This window comes from Pelecanus crispus, chromosome 7 (assembly GCF_030463565.1).
Source record: "Pelecanus crispus isolate bPelCri1 chromosome 7, bPelCri1.pri, whole genome shotgun sequence".
NCBI lineage: Eukaryota > Metazoa > Chordata > Aves > Pelecaniformes > Pelecanidae > Pelecanus > Pelecanus crispus.
The window spans coordinates 16884750-16907295 of NC_134649.1; the positions used below are offsets into that span (position 1 = coordinate 16884750).

General features: G+C 35.6%; 1 protein-coding gene across 3 annotated transcripts in view; it reads left to right on the forward strand.

Moving 5' to 3' along the window:
• Positions 1–22546, forward strand: part of MINDY2 (MINDY lysine 48 deubiquitinase 2) — a 33735-nt gene that overhangs the window by 1234 nt on the left and 9955 nt on the right. For all 3 annotated transcript variants that reach the window (XR_012831204.1, XR_012831203.1, XM_075714176.1), the window contains exons 2-6: positions 7907–7964; positions 9641–9705; positions 13996–14154; positions 14989–15091; positions 15684–15826. Coding sequence is in view for 1 of the 3 variants with exons in the window: in XM_075714176.1 (XP_075570291.1) it covers positions 7907–7964; positions 9641–9705; positions 13996–14154; positions 14989–15091; positions 15684–15826 (528 nt within the window). In the remaining 2 variants the exon portion in view is untranslated. The remainder of the gene's footprint in view (positions 1–7906; positions 7965–9640; positions 9706–13995; positions 14155–14988; positions 15092–15683; positions 15827–22546) is intronic.

Below are 22546 nucleotides of genomic sequence, written 5' to 3' on the forward strand. Positions count from 1 at the left end.
ATACAGTTGTGCAGCATAGATTGTATTTAAATTAATAAGCAAATCAGGTCATGATCAAGTACAGCTTTGAGACCTGGAAGTTCTTGTGTTCTAATAGCCATTGAGGATACTGACTTCCTGTAGTCTTAAAATAATTCTTTTTAACTTTTAAGCAATTAAAATGCAAGGCATAATGTAATTGTTAACATTTGTACGTGAAAGGAATATCTGTTGCAGAAGAGCTATGAGGTTGCATGCATTGCAAAACAAGGAGCAGGGGGTACTTCTCAAGAAATGCTGCAGTTCAACCCCAAAAGACTGGTGAGCTGATAAAGCTTTCCTAGTCTATGACTCCATTCTATGGGAATAGTTTTTATGTTGTAGTACTAAGGGAAAGAAATTTGGTATTGGAGGAGTAGAAGGTTGTTCACAGGTGTAACAGGTGATGTAGGAAAAGGTCAAAATAGAAATAATAACAAATTTGTTTGGAGGAAGGTAACTTTCCACAAGATTAATAATTTTTTTTTTTTTTGAGTTACATTTTCCTGAGCAGAATAGGTTATACATTAGGAGGAAAGCTGTGGGTACAGTCATGTAGATATTTAGCCATCGATGAAAGCAGTACAGGGAAGTTGTGTGTGACTTTTAAGGTATTGCCTTATGTAGGTTCTGCCATCCTCAGGAGGGTGTGAAGGTTGTCTTAGACTTCAATACTTAACACTTGCTTTCTATGCTCCCTCTTTAACATCTAGGGGTGATTGAAGGGCCTTGGAGAACTTTTTATTCCTTATCATTCTGTGTGGCAGTGTTTTAAAAGAAATGGCAAGTTACAGGATTTTCCTTTCATTTATTTCATTAACCTTTCATTTCTTGAAAGCATACAAATGGGACAGCACTGTTCTTGTTGTTTGCTGTTAAATTTTTGGAGGTTTTGTTCCTTAGCATTCTTCCTTTGCCTTCTCAAATATGATTGCTTTCTTCTGCTGTCCCCCATCCAGCATTTGAAGTGACTGCTTTGATTCTGCTTTGATGAAATACTACGTAGTACGAATTAAGGTGATATCCAATTTTATAAATAGGTGAAAATCACAATGCCTCTTGAGTGCCCTACCATTTCTTATTGCTAGGATTACAGGAGGGTTTTCTATAATTCTGTCCGTTTAAATAAAACGTCAGCAGAATTTACATGAGTTGCAGACACAAGTTGCTAAATTGGTGAAACTGCCATCATGTGACTTATTATTTATATGCTTGAGGGTTTTCCTGTTAGTTGGTTGTATATTGCCCCTGCTTATAATTGATTTTTCCTAATTAGTGCCTCTCCAAATTAGCCTTTCTTTTCCCCCGTTTATAGTCACGAACCATGTTGGTATTGCTTGGAGTGGCAAGCTTATTGGCTGCTCGTCTGTACATCACTGGCAGTAGCTAGCTACATACCAAGGCTGAGGATGGACATCCACATTCTTCTCACTTCTGAACCAAGATAAATGCTAGATTGGGTCAGGCAATTACAATTTCAGAACAAAGAAGCAGACCAAGAAATGAAAACAGGTGAAAGCAGAATAATACCATAGTATGTGTGAGGTGAAAAGAAGCAATGTGCAGGGGGGAAAAAAAAAACCAAAACCCAGAGTAAGAAGGCGATAAGGAGGGGAAATAAAATTGCAGCAGAGAATAAGAAGGTAAACAGTTAAGCTTTGGGCTCTTTTCCCTGTATCAGCCACCAACTTTCCTGACAAGATTGAGAGTTTTCGTCATTCCGTAGGTAGATGTGGTCTCAAATAATTTCAGATAATACATGCAAGTGCTCAAAGTTGAGAAACAATAGTTACAATACTAGTTTTCAAGTTTTCATGAACACTTACCCTTATATGGGCAATTGCATGCTGCCATTATTCCAGAATAGGAGTGATAACCTTGAGATCCAATACTACGTATCAGCTGTGCTTGTGCAGCAGTGAAAGCTGAATTCACATAATTGTTCATGACAAGTGGCACATAATCAATTTGCTTAGAACTAAAATCTTTACTTACTACTTATTACTAAGTGGGAAGCCTTCCGAGGGTATGTAGGCCACAATCACAGAAACATTTATGCCTAAAAACTCAGATGAACATTTGGGAATATTAAGGAGAACTCACCTTTTCAGATATTTCAGCTCCTCAAAATGCAAGCTTCTTACTCCCACAATACAGTAATGTTTTAAATAGACTAACAGTTTTGTGACCTGTTTGTGTGTCCCAGTTGCCCTCATTCAAAACAGTTTTTCCGAGATCGCCTTCACTGATAAAGAAAGACTACAAGTAGTTTGTTAACTTGCTTAAAGGATTGTAATAACAGGAAGACTTAAGATGTACTCTACCTCAGGTAAGTGTGCCATATACTCAGAAAATTTCTTCCTAGTGGTTATGAAGATCTTGTTCATTAACAGAGCAAGATTCTTCTCTGTTCCTACTCATTATTCAGTTTTTATTAATGCCTTTTGGAGGTATTTTTGATATTAGAGTTAAGATCTTTATTTAGGGATACAGATATAAAGACTACTTAAAAATAATTGATTCTTTGAGAGTGCTGCATCTGTATGTTCTTATCTGTGAGATACTGGTTTGTCAACGCTTGAGTTTTTTTAAATTCTGAAATAGTAGCACCCATTGGGACTGCTCGAATTCTTTTTTGATAGTACCAGGTTTTGGAACTAAACTTGCAATAAAACTGCTACCTCTCTTTTATCCACTGCTTTCAAAGGAGTCTGAACATACAACTTTGAGGTGGCAGATTGTAGAAGCCATACTTTTAAATGTTTCAATTACAAAATCATCACTTGTCTTTTGAAGTGTTTTTTCAGACTGCAAGTGTAAGCTTAACTTGCCACTTAGCCTTTAGGAGATGTTGCTGAGGAGTTCTGCCTACAGTAATGTTACAGCAATGTTCTTCTAAGTAAAAAGCAAACAAAAGCAGTGTGATACCAACTTGGAAAAGTAACTTGTGAAAAACAGTGTGGTAATAATTTAGGCTTCTGAGGGAAATTAAAGCAGGAGTAGAGTATTGAAACAAACATTTTTAAAAAGTGTGTACAAGCATGGGTTGTCTCTTCTGATGTAGTGTAGGATGCTGTCTTTCAGCTTGTTTAAATCTGAAGACCATTCAGTTTTTCCTCAGATGTGTGGCTCGCTATGTAGTTAAGCTTAGCAATGCAAAGCTTGCTTTTCTATGTACTTTTTGTGATCTTTGTTAGTTGTAGTCCATGCACCACTTTCTGATAACTTCTGGCACTGCATTAAATGGTAATTTTGTGTGGGGGTAGCCCTTCTCAGGATGTACTCCATGGCATTCATCAGATACTAAAAGCTTAATAAGGGTGCCATGTAATTCTGCTCTGTGTTTCTTAGGTAGGATGTGATGTCATATAGTCGAAGAACTCTGTGAACCTTAATGCACTGCACAGAAATTACATGTCTGAAATGTCCAGGGAACAGAGAAACAAATTGTTTTGGAACATAAAATAAGCCTAAGGGAAAACATAATGTAATACAAATATAAATAGTATTAATATAGTCTTGGAAAGTGAGTGCATATGGAATATCTTGTCCTTACAGCTTTTTATGTAGGAGAATAATCCCAGTAGCAGATTTGACAGTTTTTTCTATCACAATCCTCTCAACAAACGGAAGGTTTGGGAGCTGTTCCCTACATGCCTAGTTCTACTAAAATTTTGGTAACTTTTACAAGTGTACGAATTTATTATTTATTTATTATTTATTTTTATTTTATTTAGGTGATTGTAACAATTATGTAAGTACATGTTATATAATCGTTTATGCTTACATGTATCCTAACTGAGGTGCAGAGAAGAAGATAGAGTTTTAGGTTCTCATAAAAATGGCCTGCTTTTCAATGGAGCTGAGTTTAGTATGGTCCTGCTGATATCCATTTGATTTGTCGGAGTCTGCAGCTGTAGTGCCTAGTCTGAGGTCTGCCGTAGCCCTTTACACGTGATCTGCTTTTTCTTGTTACTGAGCTAACCCTCCTTATGGCCAGAATTTGCACAGATTGCTCGGATGAGGCTCGCTCAGCCTCTGCAGGTGAGTTGCCGGTGAGCTTCTAATGAATGCTCAGCAGAGGCCTTGGCAGCCTTCCTCCCTGCCTCTGTGGGATGGGGTGAGCTGAGCTGACAAACCAGTAGGCCTGTAGCTGTGCGTTTGCCAGAACAGGAAGCCTGCTCCGAGGGACTGAAGGAAACCTGGTTGAGGGGGGAGATGTTAAGGTTATCGGGTGGCAGCACGTACTATCAGGCTATTGTGTGATGAGCTTATGAAGCTGTTCTCGCCAGGCAAGAGGTACATATTTGCAAGGAGTATTAACTGGTTTTCATCAAGGCAGGTTGAAACTACCCTTACCTCTTCCAGAACACTGAATTCAAGGGAGTTGCATGTTCTAGATAAACATGTTCAGAGACTATAAATAATAAGCCATTAGAAACTTGCATGGTCCCTTTCTATATGCATAGTGTCTTTGGAAGTGTTAGCTTCTGTGCAGGACTATATAACTCAATTTTTTTTTTTTAAGACCTTCTGAAGAGTGGGAGAATATACTGGAAAATATTTAAAATGAGTATTATGTAGTTCTCCAGTTTGTAGTCTAATGCATAGAAACTGTATCATTTGTGCTGGACAAACTCTTCTATATGAAAATTTGTTTACCAATCTTGTCTTTTAATTACAAAGGTGCCTCAACTGTACCTCACATTGTAGTTGGGTGAGAGATTCATTTTCCTGCTCCTGAGAATGGGAGGGAAAACCAAATGAAAAGTAGCTAGACTTAAGAAGAGAGACCAGGGCTAAAGACCAGGACACTGCCATAGAAGGGTACAGGAAACGGGTGGGAGTTGAGGAAGTGCCTTTTTCCTAGAATGTAAAATTAATGTAAAATCTAGCAACTAAGCATTGAAACACATTGAGAAAATTTGTCCCTCAAAATAATAGATTGTTATGCACAACAACAGCTTTCACTATTATTGCTTACATTGGTTTCTTCTGTTGATTTATGTGGAGAATGACTGCAGTTCTGTATGATTTTTCTCTCTCCTTTAAGTTTTAAGGTGTTTTTCTTTCCCATTTTCTCGTTGTTGTACATTTCCTGTAGCTTAAGCACTTGGAATGAACCTCTGAACAGTTAGGAAATGTCATGTTCTCTATCCTTAAGTCATCTCTGTTCAGAAGTACTTATGTTTGTGTTGGAGTCCCATTAGCCCACTTTAAAGATGTGATCAAGGTTCCAAAAAACATGCCAGCCCTAAGATTATGCCATGAAGTAATCCATTAAGTTTGTTTAGCATTCAATTAAGCAGTTAGTTTTGAGATTTAGCTTGTTAAAATATCTGACTATGAGGCATTCTGCAGATGTGAGTAAAACTACTTTGCTTTGGTTCTGCAGTAAAAAAAGAAATTGAGTAGCATTACAGTTGTGAGGGAAAATTCAGATTGTTAACCAATTACACAAATAATACCTCCTTCAGTCCATAAAGTCTGAAACATTAATACATTTATGCCATGAGTATGTATGTAGAGCTCAAATATAGGTAACCCATGTAATTACGCTTTACAGCTGCTGTTAGTAGTCTAAGCATACTTCTAGATTCCCAAATGTGGTGCAGAGCAGAAACCCCCAAGCAATGGTGGCTGAGCTGATACGAATGATTTTAAATAAATAATACAAAGAGCTAGCTTCAAGTCCCGAAAGAATCATCACAGTAGTCCTGCTAATAGTTGAGGGAGCAGTGCTAATTTTTCTTCACATTATACTGGCACGTCTGTTTGTAGTCCCACAACCACTTCATGCGTAGCGAGCGTAAGTAATTTTGTTCTGTGCTGTTATATTGACATGCCGTAGGAGCTGCAATGAACCGGACCCAGCTCAGGGGTGTGCACAGATAATGTTTGCTAAGGCTTGAATGCTGCCAATTCAGAATGGGAAGCTTAAGAATCAGCTTTTTGAACCTGTAGTCGCGTTATTTACATGGCACAATATATTTATGTGAATACTCAGTATGAATATTATGAACAGGATCAAAGATTATGAAAACCTTTGGCCTATCGAGTATTAGTGAAACTTAGAGAAGTTTTGGGAAGAGGTTGAGAAATTTTCTAAGTGACAATCAGTTGTCACTCATTTAGAAGATGTTTTCAAAAATTCATGTGCTTGTGCATCCATGACTGATTTTTCTTCTTGTTTAATACATATAATTTTAAGGGTTTTTCAATGAACAGAACTAATTAAGCCTTCTTTCTTACAAATTTATGCTTCACTAATTTCCTGCTTTACTAACAATTGGTATTTTCATTCCCTTCCTTCCCCAGATCCCTGACAGTACTGTCAGCTTCTTTTTATCTCCACCATCTACAGTCTGATCAATGTGTGGCATATGCTGTGTGGCCGATTCTGACCGAAGCATGGGCATATGAACTTCTGTCTCTCTTCTTCCAAATTTAATGAAACTTACTGTAAATCCATGTATTTAACACAATTTGCCTTTTGTCAAATATAATTAGATTTAGTCCAACAACACCTCATTTTCTCTGAAAAGTTATTAGAATAGCTTAGTTTTCAGACTGGGAAGGAAACCCTCTCTATCACAATGTGAACAGTGTAGTGTGTTTATATACTGTATTTTGAGTTTGGGATGCTGCATCAGAGGCTTTATATGTATTGTTCTTCCATCTCATGGATTTCTACTTCTTCCTTCCTTCTTCTCCACAACCAGCAAAGTAGTTGGAGCCTACTAAATCTTAAGCATGAGTTAACAATCTCACATCACCTCTTTCTATCTGTATCAAGGAGAACAGTGATCAGTGTTAAGGAACTTGATTAAAAAAATCGTAATGAAATAAATACCAGACTTTCTAGACTTTCAGCGGTAAGATCTTGAAGAGAGAGAGGATGAGAATATTAAAAACCAACCAAACCTCAACCCTCCACCCCACCCCCCCCAACCTTAGAAAAATAAAACTCCTATTTGTACAGAGAAAAAAATGAGCACACTATGGTTAAAGACAATATACTCCTATGGTATTCTTTCAGATTGCCAGAAGCATGCCTTTGTATGTGTTTGTGCTTTGGCTGTTATTGCAGGGAGATAGGTAAATGAAAGTGCGCAACCAAAACATTTACCCAGGATTCTGGATGGTGGATATTAATATCTAAGAAGCTTTTGGCTCTGGCTGCTGCCGAGGCTGTTGGTTTTAGGAGGTGACGATGACAGGAATAGGTCAGGGGAGAGGGGAATGGAAGCTTCGCCAGAGTTCTGTGTGTCTGGTCTCCTCTGTATGGAGTTAAACCAAACTGTTGAAATGTGAACGTGGGATGAGAGGCTGGGAGGCAATTTCCTCGTACCTGCACGAGTCTTGGCTTCCCTGTCCCAGCAGCTACTGCCACCACATTCTCTACAGCCTCTCGTCTATACATAGGAACTTTTTGAGTTAAGACTCAGGAGTTATAACGAAGGCAGGGAGTCAAAGACTTTGCTGAATACAGTGAAGTTTTCTTAACTAAGTGTGGGTACAGTTCCAAGTCTGATCATCCTGGATGCTTGCAGCTGAGCTAGTGCTGCGAGTGGTTGGGAGCTCCTGTGAGTCAAGAGGGATGCTGGTGAAATGTTTTGGTGGGAGTAGGGAGCACTATGCAGAGAGCTGTAAGTGAGAGAAAGTGCTGTGTGCATGTGGTTTCTCCAAAAACCAAAATGCCTTTTTTTAATCTCTTCTTTTAGTTGTTATTTAGTAGAGGTCCTGGGAAGGTTCTTGGTCTCAGTATGATAATGCTCTTGTAAATCAGGCAATGTAATCAGAAGACTTCTGTCTAGAAATACCTTATTGATATTTCTAAATTGTATTGTTTTGGCATTTTAAAGAGAATATACTTTTACTTTCACAGATTAAGCTGCCACCAATGATGGAAATCATAACGGCTGAACAGCTGATGGAATACTTAGGTTAGTAATTGCAATTAATTGTTTTCAACTATATATTATACTTAGTATAGGAGTACTGTTTTATTTACTATTTTATTCAGCTTTACTTGAACACATGCTTCAAGAAAACTACCTATGGTATTCAGTTAATACTCTTCCTTAACTGCTTTTAGAAGTTTTCTGTACTGCTTTGCTAAGTGGTTAGTCTAGTGATACAGTTGGTATGGCTTAGTACACCAACATGTTGGTATATTTAAACTTATTCATGTCTCTTACAATGTGGTTTTGTTACAGATGACAGAATGTAGTAAGTCAACTGTGCCTTTAATTGTCTGCAGTAAGTCTAATCCTTGGTCGTATGACCCAATTAAAATAACAGGAAAAGTTAATTTAGTCATCACAGTGATTAGGGTCTCATTTGCAGGCATTACTCCATTATCAGATTCAGTCTTCAGCAAAACTGCAGCTGTTTCCAGCTGACAAGTCTGTACCTTCAGTAGCCCAGAATGATCCAGGTGTTAAAAGTGCAGCTGCAATAGTACTTAAGCTTCTGTACCCCAGTTCTTTCCCTTTGTAGCCGAACAAATATAAAATGCTTGAGCTTAATAAACTAGGTATGATTTTTCTTAAGCAGGAGACAAAAACCTTGCTATATTTTCTTTCTTTTTGCTTGTGAAGAATGTAGCTTGTTCTTTTCAAAAGCATATTGCTGAGTCTTTCAGTGGAAGAAAAAAGTTAATTGCATCATTTCCAAAAAATAAGTCTTAAGAAATCTTGCTGCCTATGTCTAAACATTTCTAATAATTGTACTGATAGAATAATACTGTCTGAAGTCACTGCATAATCAGTTGGCTAAATGTGTGTATTCTTCCTTGAAGGCATATATTAGCTTCTGGAATTATCTTACTAAATTGAATAACAAAATAACCTTCTCAAACTATTTAGGTTCCTATTCAGTCAACAGGATTAGCAGTTGCCAAATGGTTCTTCTACAGCTTAAAAAAAAAAAACCAAAAAAAACCTTCAACCACTTTGAACAATCTTAACTTAAAAGAGTATAAATTAGGAAACGTAACAATATTTTTGTTTGAGTGGAAACAAGTTTTTTAGGAATGAAGCAAGGGAATAAATATGAAAAGCATTGAAATCTGAAAAATTTGGGAGAGGCAGTGTATGGATACTAGTCACTAAAAATGTTACAAATCTTGAACCACAGTGTGTTGATTAACTGATTAATTACCTTTGTGTTGTAGACACAGATGGACTACAAGCCTTTCAGAATTATTGGTGTACAGAAACATATGCCAAAATAGTATCAGTCAGGATAAGTGGTTGCATTTTTAAATTGTGTTATGCAATTACATATATTACTGTGAACACTTTGACCTTCTTATATTTTTAAGTTGAGGCACAGAGGGAGGTAAATATCATACCAATCTCTTAATTATTCAGATACCCCAAGAGACTATGAAATGCCAACAACATTGGCCATTTGAATTTTATTTCTCAATATGATATAACTATGGGGTTTTTTATACTCATGTTTTATTCAGGTTATAAAACAATGTGATCTCATTCATTTGATAGCAAACTTCAATGGTGGTATTTATGATCAGTCAGCTTCAGTCAGAAGGGTTCACAGAAATGTTGAAGCTTTGAGTGTGGAATAAACTTATTTTTATTTTCACTTTTTTTAGGAGACTATATTCTTGACGCAAAACCTAAAGAGATATCTGAAATTCAGCGTCTAAATTATGAGCAGGTAAGGAGCTGCTCCTAAAATGTAATTGCTTATGTCTGAAGAAACTAAAACTTTTTTCCTTACCTAAGGTTTATCATCTTGTTAAAAACCAGAAGCATACAAACCATTGTTTGTAGTTAGTTTTTTCTTTTTTCCTAGGCTTGATGTAGAGTATTATTTATAAATAATAGAAAGAAAAACTCAGTATCTATTAACACAAGATTTTTTTTTTGCCTGCAATGAGTGTAATGAAAGAATTTTGTTTTTATTGAGGAATTATAGCACAGAAGTACAGATGGAAGTATGTAACAGGGTGGTTGCTCTTTGAGGTCTTCTATTATGCATCCTTCAGTATGCTCTGTTCTATGATCCCTACTAGACTTTCTATGAGGATATAAACTGAGCAAGAACGCGATCTCTATTCTTAAGTCGTGGTGAACAAAAAGAGGTTCATTCCATATTATGAAAGGCAATTATTATTTGCACTGACCACTGTTTTTGTCATCACAGAAGTCTTCCTATATTAAAAATAATGCTATTAGTTTAAAAAAATATTGATGATGTATATATTAGCTTGGAGCAAATTTTTCAAGCTCTGTCTATGGTCACACCTGTTTCTTGATTACTCATGGAAAAGTGATTTGAGTTTATTATAGGTGTTAGGTTTCAAGCTAGTTCTAGTTATTATTACACTGTCTTGTCTTGCTCTCATTCAGTGTTGAAAATCAAATTGAGTATCTTGAGATAGTTGAAATTAGAATGAAGATTGAATGTTGATTCTTTTAATAATAACCCAAAATATGACTTGTATCAAGTTATATGGATTCTTTTTGTAATAACAAAATTAGCTATATTTTTTTCCACACAATTCTGTGCTGTAGAAGATTATAGCTATAATCAACTTACAGGGGGGTGATGAAAACTGTATACCTGGTTAAAGTATAACCTCTGTGGCTTTCTTGTGCTCAGATAAATGTGTTTACTATGTAAATGTCACAAAACTTTTCCGTAAATATTTAACTGTACAATTTTAAAGAAACCTTCTGTTCTAGGAATGTTCTAAATATACTTGTAGATGCATGAGTGATATCACATGAGAGGGGAAAAACAAACTAATTAGCCAACTGAGTCTTATAAATTATTACAATTCAGAAGCATTGGAACTAAGGTTTGGTGTTAATCATAATTTTGCGTTTATCTTATCACACAGTTAATATTCTTTGCCTAAAACAGTATGTTTTCTTCTTATACAAGAAATTCAAGTAAATTTTTTGGACAGCTGGATTTGTAATGCTTGATTTCAGTGTAATTTCAACATCATGACAAGATACTAATTTCAGCTCTGACTTTTTTTTTTTTACCATACTTGAGGGATTTAATTAAGTATTTGAATGAAAGTCGGTTTAAAAAAAACCCCACAAGTTGTAATGCACAAACTTAAGAACAGGTTGCCCAGGGAGGTTGTAGAGTCTCCGTCCTTGGAGAGACTCAAAAGCTGTCTGGATATGGTCCTGGGCAGCTGGCTTTAGGTGGCCCTGCTTGAGCAGGGCGGGTGGACCAGATGACTTCCAGAGGTCCCTTCCAAGCTCAACTGCTCTGTATATTTATATCCTCGCTTACTTGCATTAATTTTTTTAGAAGCTTGTTGTGTTGAAGGTGTGGAAATAGCTAAACCAGAAATGATACTGTTCAAATTGTAGTAAGAAACTTCTGCAGTTTTCTGGACAGCTTGATGTATTCCTGCTTTGTTTACAAAGTAAACATTACAAAATAAACGCAACTAATGTCTGTAGATGTATGATCTGAATTTATGGATGGCTAGTGCTGAATTGCTGTAGACTTTCTTCCTATTCATTTAGCAAAGTAAGAGTATAGCATTATTTCTTCCAAAACACCTGATAGGTTTTTATACTTGATATCTGGTGCCTGCTAATGAAATGCACTTCTTGAATAAGGTGGTTTGGTTTGCTAGTATAACAATAAAAACTTAAAAGATAAAAAAGGCTGAGACAGGCCTTGAGAATTACTTCAAAATCTTGTGAAATTCTAAATCTTGTGACATAGCAAAATTGTCAAAAGGATGAAGCAACATGTAGTGAAGTAGTGGGAGCTGTTGCCTTCCTGGTAGTAGAAACTCTTCACAACAGTGCAGTTAAAGGGCTACAAGCAGTAGAACTCTCTCATTCATAGTAACCGCTCTCAAGTGCAGATAATGGATAATGATCATGACAGTGTTTTATAGCTATGCTTTATCAAGTAGTTTAGAAGCTTTTCTGTGTAAGCTTCAACTCTTAGAGCTTTCCAGGTTTAAATCTGCTTAGTAACAAGATGTATGTTTGTTTATAAACTTACTTTAGGAGTTTTCAGAAATTGCATATGAATTGAAATTACTTGAAGTAGGAACAAGCTTATTGTTCTATTGTCATTTTATTAAGGAAACAGTACATTTAAACTTGCATACCAGTAAGAGGAGTAGCTTAATTCCTTTGTCTGAAATGCTGAGGTTGGTGAACATGAAATTTTTTCTATATGCTTTAATGAAACCATGCTGTTGCATGTATAAACTGTTGTGCAAAGATCTGTAGGCAAGACTATTTTACATATATATGTCTGCTTACACAATTTTTACATACAAGTTCTGTTTTAGAATTCTGTTGCATGCTGAGATGTCTAATGTCTTCTAAGATGTAGGTAACATTCATCTTTCCAGCAGATGCAAAAGTGCTTAGAATTAGATCATGAAGTATTGAATGATGTAGCTACTTCACTTAGCATGTTTACATAGTGAGTGTTGTATGTTTTAATTGGCCCATTCTTTACCAAGTTAGGAGATGCGTAGGCTGATCTCTTAAACTGACTTCTTAAAAATAGTATGGTCAGCTTTACGTTCTAATGTACAGGCTTGTGTTGGTATTCCGCTCTATCTATTAATGTGTGCATTAATGTGCTGCAGAAGTAAATGTTCAAGTTAATGGATTGGTTATGTTATTGTTTAATGGATCCAGTTATTTGTAATTTTCCTGCATTTCAACAAGTTGCTTTTAATTTGATAAAATAACTCATCACTGTGTACTCCACTTATGCCTTGTTTGCCTACCTAGCTCTTTAATAGTTTTCTCATTATTCATCCTTTATAGTCAGTTACCCTTATTCTCAGTTTTTTATCTTCCCTTATTGATTCCATTAATTGTGGTTCTTGCCCTTAACTGTCTTATCATTAAAAGAAGACAACACAGAGGCAACTGTCTCTAAGTCAGTGTTTTATTTTTTATTTTTTATATTTAATTTTATTCTGTGAATATTTTGTCTCCATCTCCTTTCCAATCTGTATTTCTGGTTTTTGTTATGCTTTTTTCCCCATTGTTGCAATCCTGAATTCCTCTTAAGCAACAGAATATTGCAAAACTAAGCAAAAAAAAAAAACCCAACCCAAACCCAACCAAACAACAAAACAAACAAACAGCCTCAGTTTCCCTGAATCTTTTGCAAATACTGCAAATACTTTCTGATGATACTCTTTGTGGACTCTTATCACTTGGTGGAAAATTCTTTTTCCTGCATGTCAGGAAACTTATTTGACTGTTGGTTCAAGAGAACTGTCTAACAAAGCACTTTTTCTTTGGCTTATCTTTGGTTTGTGTGATTGGATCTTCATAACTTGGTAATTCCCCTTAGGATTCCATTGGGATCACTACTATAGTTAAGTGCTACTTTCATGACTTGTTTCCACAGTAGCATCTACAGGCTGTTTAAAGGTATGCCCAAAATGAGATAGCAAAACTTTTTTTTATGAAACAAAAAAAAAACCAGATTCTTCATTGTTCACCACTTTAAGTGCTGAACTCCCAAATTAGATTTGGCAAATAGAACTGTGTAGATCTGTTTGTTTTGTTCATTCATTATGTGGTAGCAAGTACTTCAGCCTGACTCATAAGGCAGGACTTAAAAGTGGAGAAGAAACCTCAGAGAGACTCCCTTAGAGATTTCCAGTTCTTCTTGCAAACATCTGGCTTTTAGCTATGGGAAACAGAGCTAGAAGAAACAGGAACTGCCTAAAAGCAGCTTGAGTGTAGAAGAAGAAACAGTCGGATACAGCTGGTTGGAGGGAGAGTTCTTATTTTGCAGATCTCTTCTGGCACAATGAGAATTAATAACATGAATATGCATTGAAACAGTTGTTTAGCTATTTTCTCTGTTGTAAATTTTTTTGAAATGTTGAATAGATGAATACTAAATGATGAAGGGTTACAAGAGTAACCACCAAGTGTACAAAGCTGTATTTTGTCATCTGTTTCTTCTTTCTGCTGTCAGAATATGAGTGATGCAATGGCAATTCTACATAAGTTACAGACGGGTCTGGATGTCAATGTGAAGTTTACAGGTGTACGAGTATTTGAATACACACCTGAATGCATAGTGTTTGATCTTCTCGATATCCCCTTGTACCATGGATGGTTAGTGGACCCTCAGGTAACTTTTTTTTTCCCCAATTATTCAAACAGAATATAAGTTATTCTGAATTTTATTGGGGGGAGGGGAGATGTTTCATAATTTTAACTGGAGTCAATGATTATGGTAATGGATTCTTTAAATCTAGTCAGAAAAATTGGATTTTCTTCAGAGAGGATTGAATACAAGACTGTACATGCTTTTTAGTGTGGTAACTTTGCAGAGACTAGGTCTATAGTCAAGCTAACTTTCAAAACCTTCTATGCTGAATTAATGACTGTGTAAATGAGAATTTTTGTTCTGAGGGAGGTAGAAAGTTGCCAGGTATGGTGTCCCAGTCATTTGTTTTTGAAGGCTCTTTAGAGAACACTTGGAAGGAATGGAAGGTTACTTTCCTCCTTTCTTTAATTCTCATTTACTTTTAGTAGCCACTGCTTTTCAGAACTGAGGATGTTAGAAACAATTAGAGAGAACTGCATCTTTAACAAACATATAATTTATTTTTAATGATCTTATTAAATAGTAAACTGGTACTGTTCACTTAGGGAGAAACTGGTGAGTTTGGTTGGAATAATCTGCCTCAGATTTTTTTTTTTCTTTTCCTGCCTTGTTCGTGAAAGTTGCTGTTCTCTTACCCCCTTGGACTTCTCCACCACCCAAATGAGGCAACTGATGCCCCTTTCTCTCCTCTGCTTTAGCAACAGCTTTTGATGTTAAGTATTAACTTAAGGATTTAAAATGGGATCTGAGACTCTTACTGTTTTCTTAAGAATAACTGCCATAGGTTTACAGTTGTGTTCTGTTCTTCACAAAGGTTAAGTTCTCTGTTTTGTATGCTGTTCCTTCCTGCTCCAGGTTGCTGACATAGTAAAAGCAGTTGGTAACTGCAGTTACAATCAGCTAGTGGAGAAGATAATTTCTTGTAAACAGTCAGACAACAGCGAACTGGTTAGTGAAGGTGGGTAACTTTTTTTCTATGCTTTATCAAAGTATCTACCCTATCAGATCTTAGTTACATACTTTGTATGTTGGTCTTGGTATGTAAAGATACAAGTGTGAAGAGCTGCGTTCTGTCTGCTGAACTCCTTTCCCTGGGCAGGCAGACAGCACTGTGTTTGTCTTCTGAACTTCTCTGATGCAGTTTCCAAACCAAGGATCAGCCTCATTGTGTTGATCTATTAAATACACTCTTTAAGAAGCTGGAGAGAACTTCCTTTCATGAAAAGATATTATGGACAGCATTCAGATTTCAACTTGGCTCTATATTATCTCCTATAATTAGAACATGAAGTACATACTACATGATGACAAGGAAAAAAGCAGTAATATTAGAAGCAGATAGAGCATTTCTAAAACATGAGAGGGTTATCTGCAATGCTGAGGGTTTAGAACTTTCAGCTCATTTTCCCCTCTGTGTTCCCTTAGATTTGTGGTAATAAGGGGGCATCTATAGTTGGGAGGACATAGGAAAAATACTACCATTGTAACCAGGTTTTATATATTAGGAAGTATGTAATAGACACACATAACACTATGTATTGCTTTTGTAGGATTTGTAGCTGAGCAATTTCTAAATAACACAGCTACACAGTTGACATACCATGGACTGTGTGAGTTGACTTCAGCTGTCCAGGAGGGAGAGCTTTGTGTGTTCTTCAGAAACAACCATTTTAGCACCATGACCAAATACAAGGTATATCAAACATTTTTGTCTTTACTGTTGTGGTTTGCATTGTCATTTCAAAGCAGATCTTATTTTACCCCTGTCTTGAAATAGAAATAAATTTCAGTTTGTTGTTAATACGTAAGTATGACTTATGGTGAATGTAAGGTCTGTAGCAAATGTTACTTGTGAATCATTGATTACAGTGTCTTAGGTATCAGGATCCATTATCACTTTAAATCTTCTTGTAGCTCTTCCCTTTATGTTCAGTTTGCTCCCTGTGTTAACTCCTTTTGTGGTTATGTATAATGACATTTCTTACATGGCTTAAATTTACTTGCAGTTTGTCATTGGCAATAGTAAGGTTAATGGATTTATTTAATTCCTTGTTTCTGAGGATATAAAACTTTGCTTTATATTTGGGCCAGTAGATGAGTAGCTCCATCATGGTGTTCAAAATATCAAACATTTGGAGAAGTTGAGATGAGCTACAATATTGGTTCCCTTTGTTAGGGAAGAGTGTTTTGGTGGGGGTTTTTTTGGGTTTTTTTTTTTTTATCTGAAACTGGGGAAGGACAATGGTGAGAATTGTGGAAGGAGTATTCCAGGATACAAAAAGCAAGCGACAACTTGGTTATGCTTTTGGGACTCTTTCCTTTGCGTAATGGAGAATCTGGCTTGGCAAGTTTACAATCATTTATGGAGCATCTTTGTTCTAACACAACTTTGCCTTTAGTAAGACGATACTGTGTTTTTATGTATCTGACTGGGGTAGAAAGGGGCATGGTCAAATTGTTTGCTAAGATTTAATAATTCTCTTCAGTGATAAATGTATTTTGAAGTAATCTTCTCATTGGCTTGCAATGTCAAATCATAGTGAGTTAGACATTTCTCTCAAATGTACGTATGAGCTTTTACCTTTGTATAGAACTCTTGAAATTACATTTTGATTATCTGTTATTTAATAAGACTTTAATTTCATGTACACTTGCATTTATGAATAATGGTAATGCAAAAAAAAAAAGGGAGGGTGTAACATACAAAAATGTTAAGGAACCACTGTTTTCGCCATCTATTATATGGTAACTTCATATATCTCACATGAATGACACTAATTTTTCCATTTGGTACTACTAGTCCTTCTTTCTCTCTCTCTCGGTTAATTGTGACTGTCAATGCTTATCTTTGGCATTCTGAATAGCTACTCATAAGCTGAGCTAAAGCTCTGAATAGTCCTGTGTCGTGGTTTAGCCCCAGCCAGCAACTAAGCACCACGCAGCCGCTCGCTCACTCCCCTACCCTGATGGGATGGGGGAGAGAATCGGAGGAGTAAGAGTGAGAAACACTCCTGGGTTGAGATAAGAACAGTTTAATAATTGAAATAAAGTAAAATAGTAATGATAATAGTAGCAGTATAATAATGATAATAATAATAATGATACATGAAGCAAGTGATGCACAATGCAATTGCTCACCACCCGCCGACCGATACCCAGACAATTCCCAAGCAGCGATCGCTGCTCCCTGGCCACCCCCACCCCCCCCCCCCAGTTTATATACTGAGCATGATGTCATATGGTATGGAATAGCCCTTTGGTCAGTTTGGATCAACTATTCTGGCTGTGCCCCCTCCCAGTTTCTTGTGCGCCTGGCAGAGCATGGGAAGCTGAAAAAGTCCTTGACTAGCATAAGCAGTACTCAGCAACAACTAAAAACATCAGCATGTTATCAACATTCTTCTCCTACTAAATCCAAACCACAGCACTGTGCCTGCTGCTAGGAAGAAAATTAACTCTATCCCAGCCGAAACCAGGACATCCTGATAAATAATGATTAACTCTACAAACAGGTAACACGTTTGGTTTTCTAATAGCTTCTTAGAGCACATCTAAGATTTGTTTTAAATCTATGCACAATGATACTCTCTTAAAGCAGTAGGACAGGTAAAAGGATCTTTCTTTTCCCATCCTCTGTTTAAAAAAAAAAAAAGCTATGGAACATATCTGTTTATGGTCAAAACTATAATTGTTTTATTTCCTGATGAAGCTCATTTATGTCATGATTTTAAGAGGTATAGTTTTGCTTCTCTCCATTTTTCTAAATTTAGCTTTTGCAATAGTTGGTAGTAGTTTGTTATGTAAGCCCATATGTTATTTTATGGTTGCTTTCATTATGGAAAAAAACCCCAACCTCAAAACAACTTGGTTTTAAAAAGAAAATACTAAGAAGTACATATGTACTTTCTGAGTATAAATGGTACCTAGAGGTGCAGGAAGACTTCTTTTACTTTGTTTAAAGGATATTCCAGATAAAATACTTAAATCCTTCTGGAAATCATTCATATTTGTGCTATAATTAGAACTTTTAAAATACAAAATATTCCTTGTATTAAATACACTCAATGAGTATCACTTTGACCTTGTGAATTATCAATACAGAATTTTGTTTGTAGAATGTAGACTGTGGTCTTCTGCAGCCCAGTACTTAGATTAAAGGCCTAAACCTGGTGTGTTTTGTCAGTGCTGTATCAACTTCATACTTGTAAACATACAGTTCTCAGTTGAGATCCTTTTTCCTTAAAGAAATAATATGCAACACTTCAATGAGTAAAATATCCTTAACCAACATTAATAATACAGAACAAGTTAAGGCAGCGAGTAAAAATCTGTGTCTGAATTTTAACTGTAAGAACTAAATCCAAGTCCTAAGAAATACTGAGTTGAAATGTTTTAAGAACAGTATTATCTTAGTTGTGTATTTAAGCTTTACTGGTTCCAAGTCACTGGCTTTAATCTTGTCCTTTTTGTGAAGTCTTAGACTTCTGAAATGCTAAGTTTTGGAATGTGGGACATTATTCTTGCGTTTCATAGTCATTATGGTGACCTCACTTGCAGCTAGTGTTCAACTTCCATGTTATCTACAGGCTTTTAGTTCCTGGGGTAGTCACTTTAAAACATGTTGTTCATTTTGCCTTCGATTTCTGGTGAGTGGAACATTACAGAATTTGAGATATCAAGAAACTCTTTTAATAAAGACAGAAATTCTTTATTAATTTATTTTTGAAAGCCAGCAGTAACCTTTTGGTCTAGCCTATCTAGCTATTTGCAATAGCTGTATGACTAGAGTCATAGGTATTCTTTCATATCAAGGAAGTCAGAAATAGACTTGACTTGGGCTTTAGGGCAAGAACTATGAATTTGTTTGTCTTTCTCCAATATTGCTGTTTCCCCTTCCAAACCAATATATGGAAACATAAACAAATTAGGTATGAAGTTAAACAGAAGGGAATTATATAAGTTATATACATATAATGAAACTTGTGCATTTTTAGAAACATTTACACTTTGAATAATTAGCAAGAATTTATAATGAAAATCCCTTAGGTACAATTAGGCTGTTTAAGTATTAATTGAATGAAGCCAATACTTAAACTTTTATTCGGAAGCTTTCATGTACACCTGATACAGTGACTTATATGCTGGGGATATTTCTTAGGTTCAGTAGGGTTTTCTGAGGTTGATATTTTAGTGAAAGGACTTGGATTTAATTGTATTTCAAAGAAAATAGAATGTAGGCTGATCTTAACTGCACTTACTGGAGGAAAGAAAAAAACCCAGATCGCTAAGCTTTTTCAAAGGAAATGCAGAAACTTGTTCCAAGTTCTTATATGCTTATCTTTTCTAGAATCAGCTTTAGAATCAAGGAACAGGTGTGAGTAATTTAAGAAAAATAAATACTTGGTGATACTGAAAGAGTTCAAAGAGCAAAATTCATAAATCGGAGACAGTTTAAAGTTCAACATATCAGTTTTTATAATAAAACAGACAAATCCAAATAGCCTTAATTCTGCTCTATATTGGTGCCACATAACAATCATATGATTGTGATTGAGCCATTTTTAGTGTTTGCGGTGCTTGGTTGAACAGATTTTTTTTAAAGTTGTATTACAGTTCTTTCCACATTCTATCTGGTGAGCTTGTTTTAGTGATAATAGATATTTTCTAGTTTTAAATATTTTATATACACATTTACCTGTTCCTTAATAAGGGATAATCTTGTGGATAGTTTAGAATAGAATTGGGAAGGTGGAGACTGGTAAGATCCTTTGTGCGTATGATTTGAACTTTCTGGTTTTTTAAGTCTTTATTACAAAGGGTTTGCAGCGTTTATTATTTGACACACTGTATGAATTTAAAAATAGAAGATTTACTAATACTGAGAACACTACCCAATTATACTGAGTTGAGAGTGGCTTTCCACTACATCAAAGGATCTTTACCTTGGCTTTGGATTGCTTGTTTTAGAGGGCGCCTTTACTGAAATGAAAGGTAATGTGAAAGTGTGAATAAACAGTGCAGTATTCTGAATTCCTATATCTTTGCTTTGAAAATTTTTTCATAGGCTTCTGTTACACGATGTTGCATAGTGGCAAGAACTCCTTGGGAACATTGGGCGTACTAGTGCCCAGCTTGTATGATTGTTCGGCTGGTTGATCTACTCATGCTTCCTTTGTGTCTGGTGTCTCTGCTGACTCGAAGATAGCTCTAGCCCTCCCCCGAGATAGTAAAGAAATTGTAACAAAGGGAACTGGAGTGACTTCTCACAAACCTCACTTTCTTTTAATATAATTTTTTAATTGTTACTAAATTAATAATAATAACAATATAATAATAACAATAATAAGTGGTGGGGTGTTTTAAGTGCTTCTTACAAGATCATAAGTAGAACGGTTATGAACATACAGCAACATTATGAAATACCTGGTGTAGATTAGGGAGGTATCAGTGCTGTTATATACTGTAGGCAAAAGCTTATTAGCAGATATTTAAAAGGCATTTCTACAGCAGTTATGGGGATGAAGATAATGCTTTGGGCTTTGAGCTGGACAATAATAGGTGAGGAGTTGTATTATAACACTTTTAAAAAAATATTTATTATTTAAAAAAGAGTACTTGACTTACAAACAAGAGAAAAAGCAAAAGGGGGAAAACTGGTTTTAATTCACACTCACTATATTTGAAAATATGTCTTACTGTTTTGAAATATTCTAGTTCATTTTAATATACGGATGCTTCTAAAAGGTTAATCTTCAGGCAGGTAACTATTGTGCCACTTTCACATCTCTTCCAAATTCCTGACTGGGAGCAAGAGTTAAATGGAAGGGGCTCATTCAATAATAATTTTTCCATTTTAGATACATCATTCACTTCAAAATCGTGGAAGTTGATGAGTAAAGTAATAATAGTAGAAGAAGGGTGGCAGTGAGGTTTTTCAGAAATTATTGTGAAGAGCTTTGAAGTAATCTTCCTCTAAAGACTTCAGTGGTTTTTTTTTTTTTAAAACTGCTGAGTTGATATCACAATGTAATTGTGAAGATTCACAGATTGCATTTCAGAATAGACCATCAGTTCAATTATAATCTGTTTACTCAGTTTAATTATTCAAGACTATATTAAATTAATATTTTACCGTTGTTTTTCTGAAAATGGAATGAAATTTGCACAATACAATGTGTTGTAATTTCTGATTTGAAAAAAGTTTGAGTATTAGGATCATGTTTATGTTTAAAGAAAAATTATGTAACATTTAAAAAAAATCATTATTGCATGTGAAAGAAAAGCAAATATGGCAATTCTGTAATATATTTAACATCTCTTGAAGTATGGTGAGTGTTAGTTAATAATGGCAATTCAGTTACTAGATTCTTAATCTTTCACTATTATTTGTCCATTTGCCCGAGTAGTCATTTAATCTACTTCCTGTCCCTTTAATTGCATATTAATAGTCTTGGCTCATGTGATTATACAGTAATCATTTTCAGCAGTTAAAGATGTGATTTTTTTTTTTTCGCCTTTGCTTTTCATTACACAGATAATAAATACATCAAATGATAATTCCCTAGATCAAGGAAAAACAGGACTGTAAAGAGGGGATCAGTTTGGTAAGAATATCTTAGTTCAGTTGGAACTTTTTCCCCACTGATGTGACTGTAATACAACCTATTCTCTTTACTGAAAAGTAACAAGACACTTAACCTGTTTGGATTTTTATGCATGCGTGTTGCAGTTATGTCTTGTAGCTTATAAATGTTGGGTTTCTGTTCCAGAACTCAACGCAGACTTTTATTCAAGTACAAAGTATTTTTCATAGCAATTATTGCACTTTTTCCTTGGGTGTTTAAGGTGGTGTCTGAGTTTGGCATAGTAGAGGCAATGTGTATAACATCTTAAAAACACATGTAAATATTTTTGCATTTCTTAGGGTACAGGTTTTATTCTGAGGGTTACTCTGAATCGAATGGTCTATACTTTTAAAAAAACCTTTGATTTTCTCTAACAGTTAAAACATTCAGATAGATTAGGCTAATATCAAAATAGCATTCATTTCATGTCAACCTAAAACACCTTCATAAAACCACGGAATCTGATCCAGAAGTCCAAGAGCACATTTACATAGACTTGAAAGGATAAGGCTTAAAACATTTGTCTTTACTGTATGAAGCTATTGGACAGGTGTTTGGGTTTCCTTTTCAGTTTTTTTAAACTGCTAGAAACTTGGCAACTGGCATCAGAACAAGTAGATTAAAAGCATTAATTTTAATTAATTAATCTGGTCATGAGATTAACCCAGGAAAGGAGGTCTTGTAACCAGTAACATCCCCTGCAGCCTACATCTGTTTGCATTTCAGAGAGGGTTTTTTGTGCAAGCCAGAAGACTTAAGAGATCATTCTTCAGGAGAACAATCTTTTA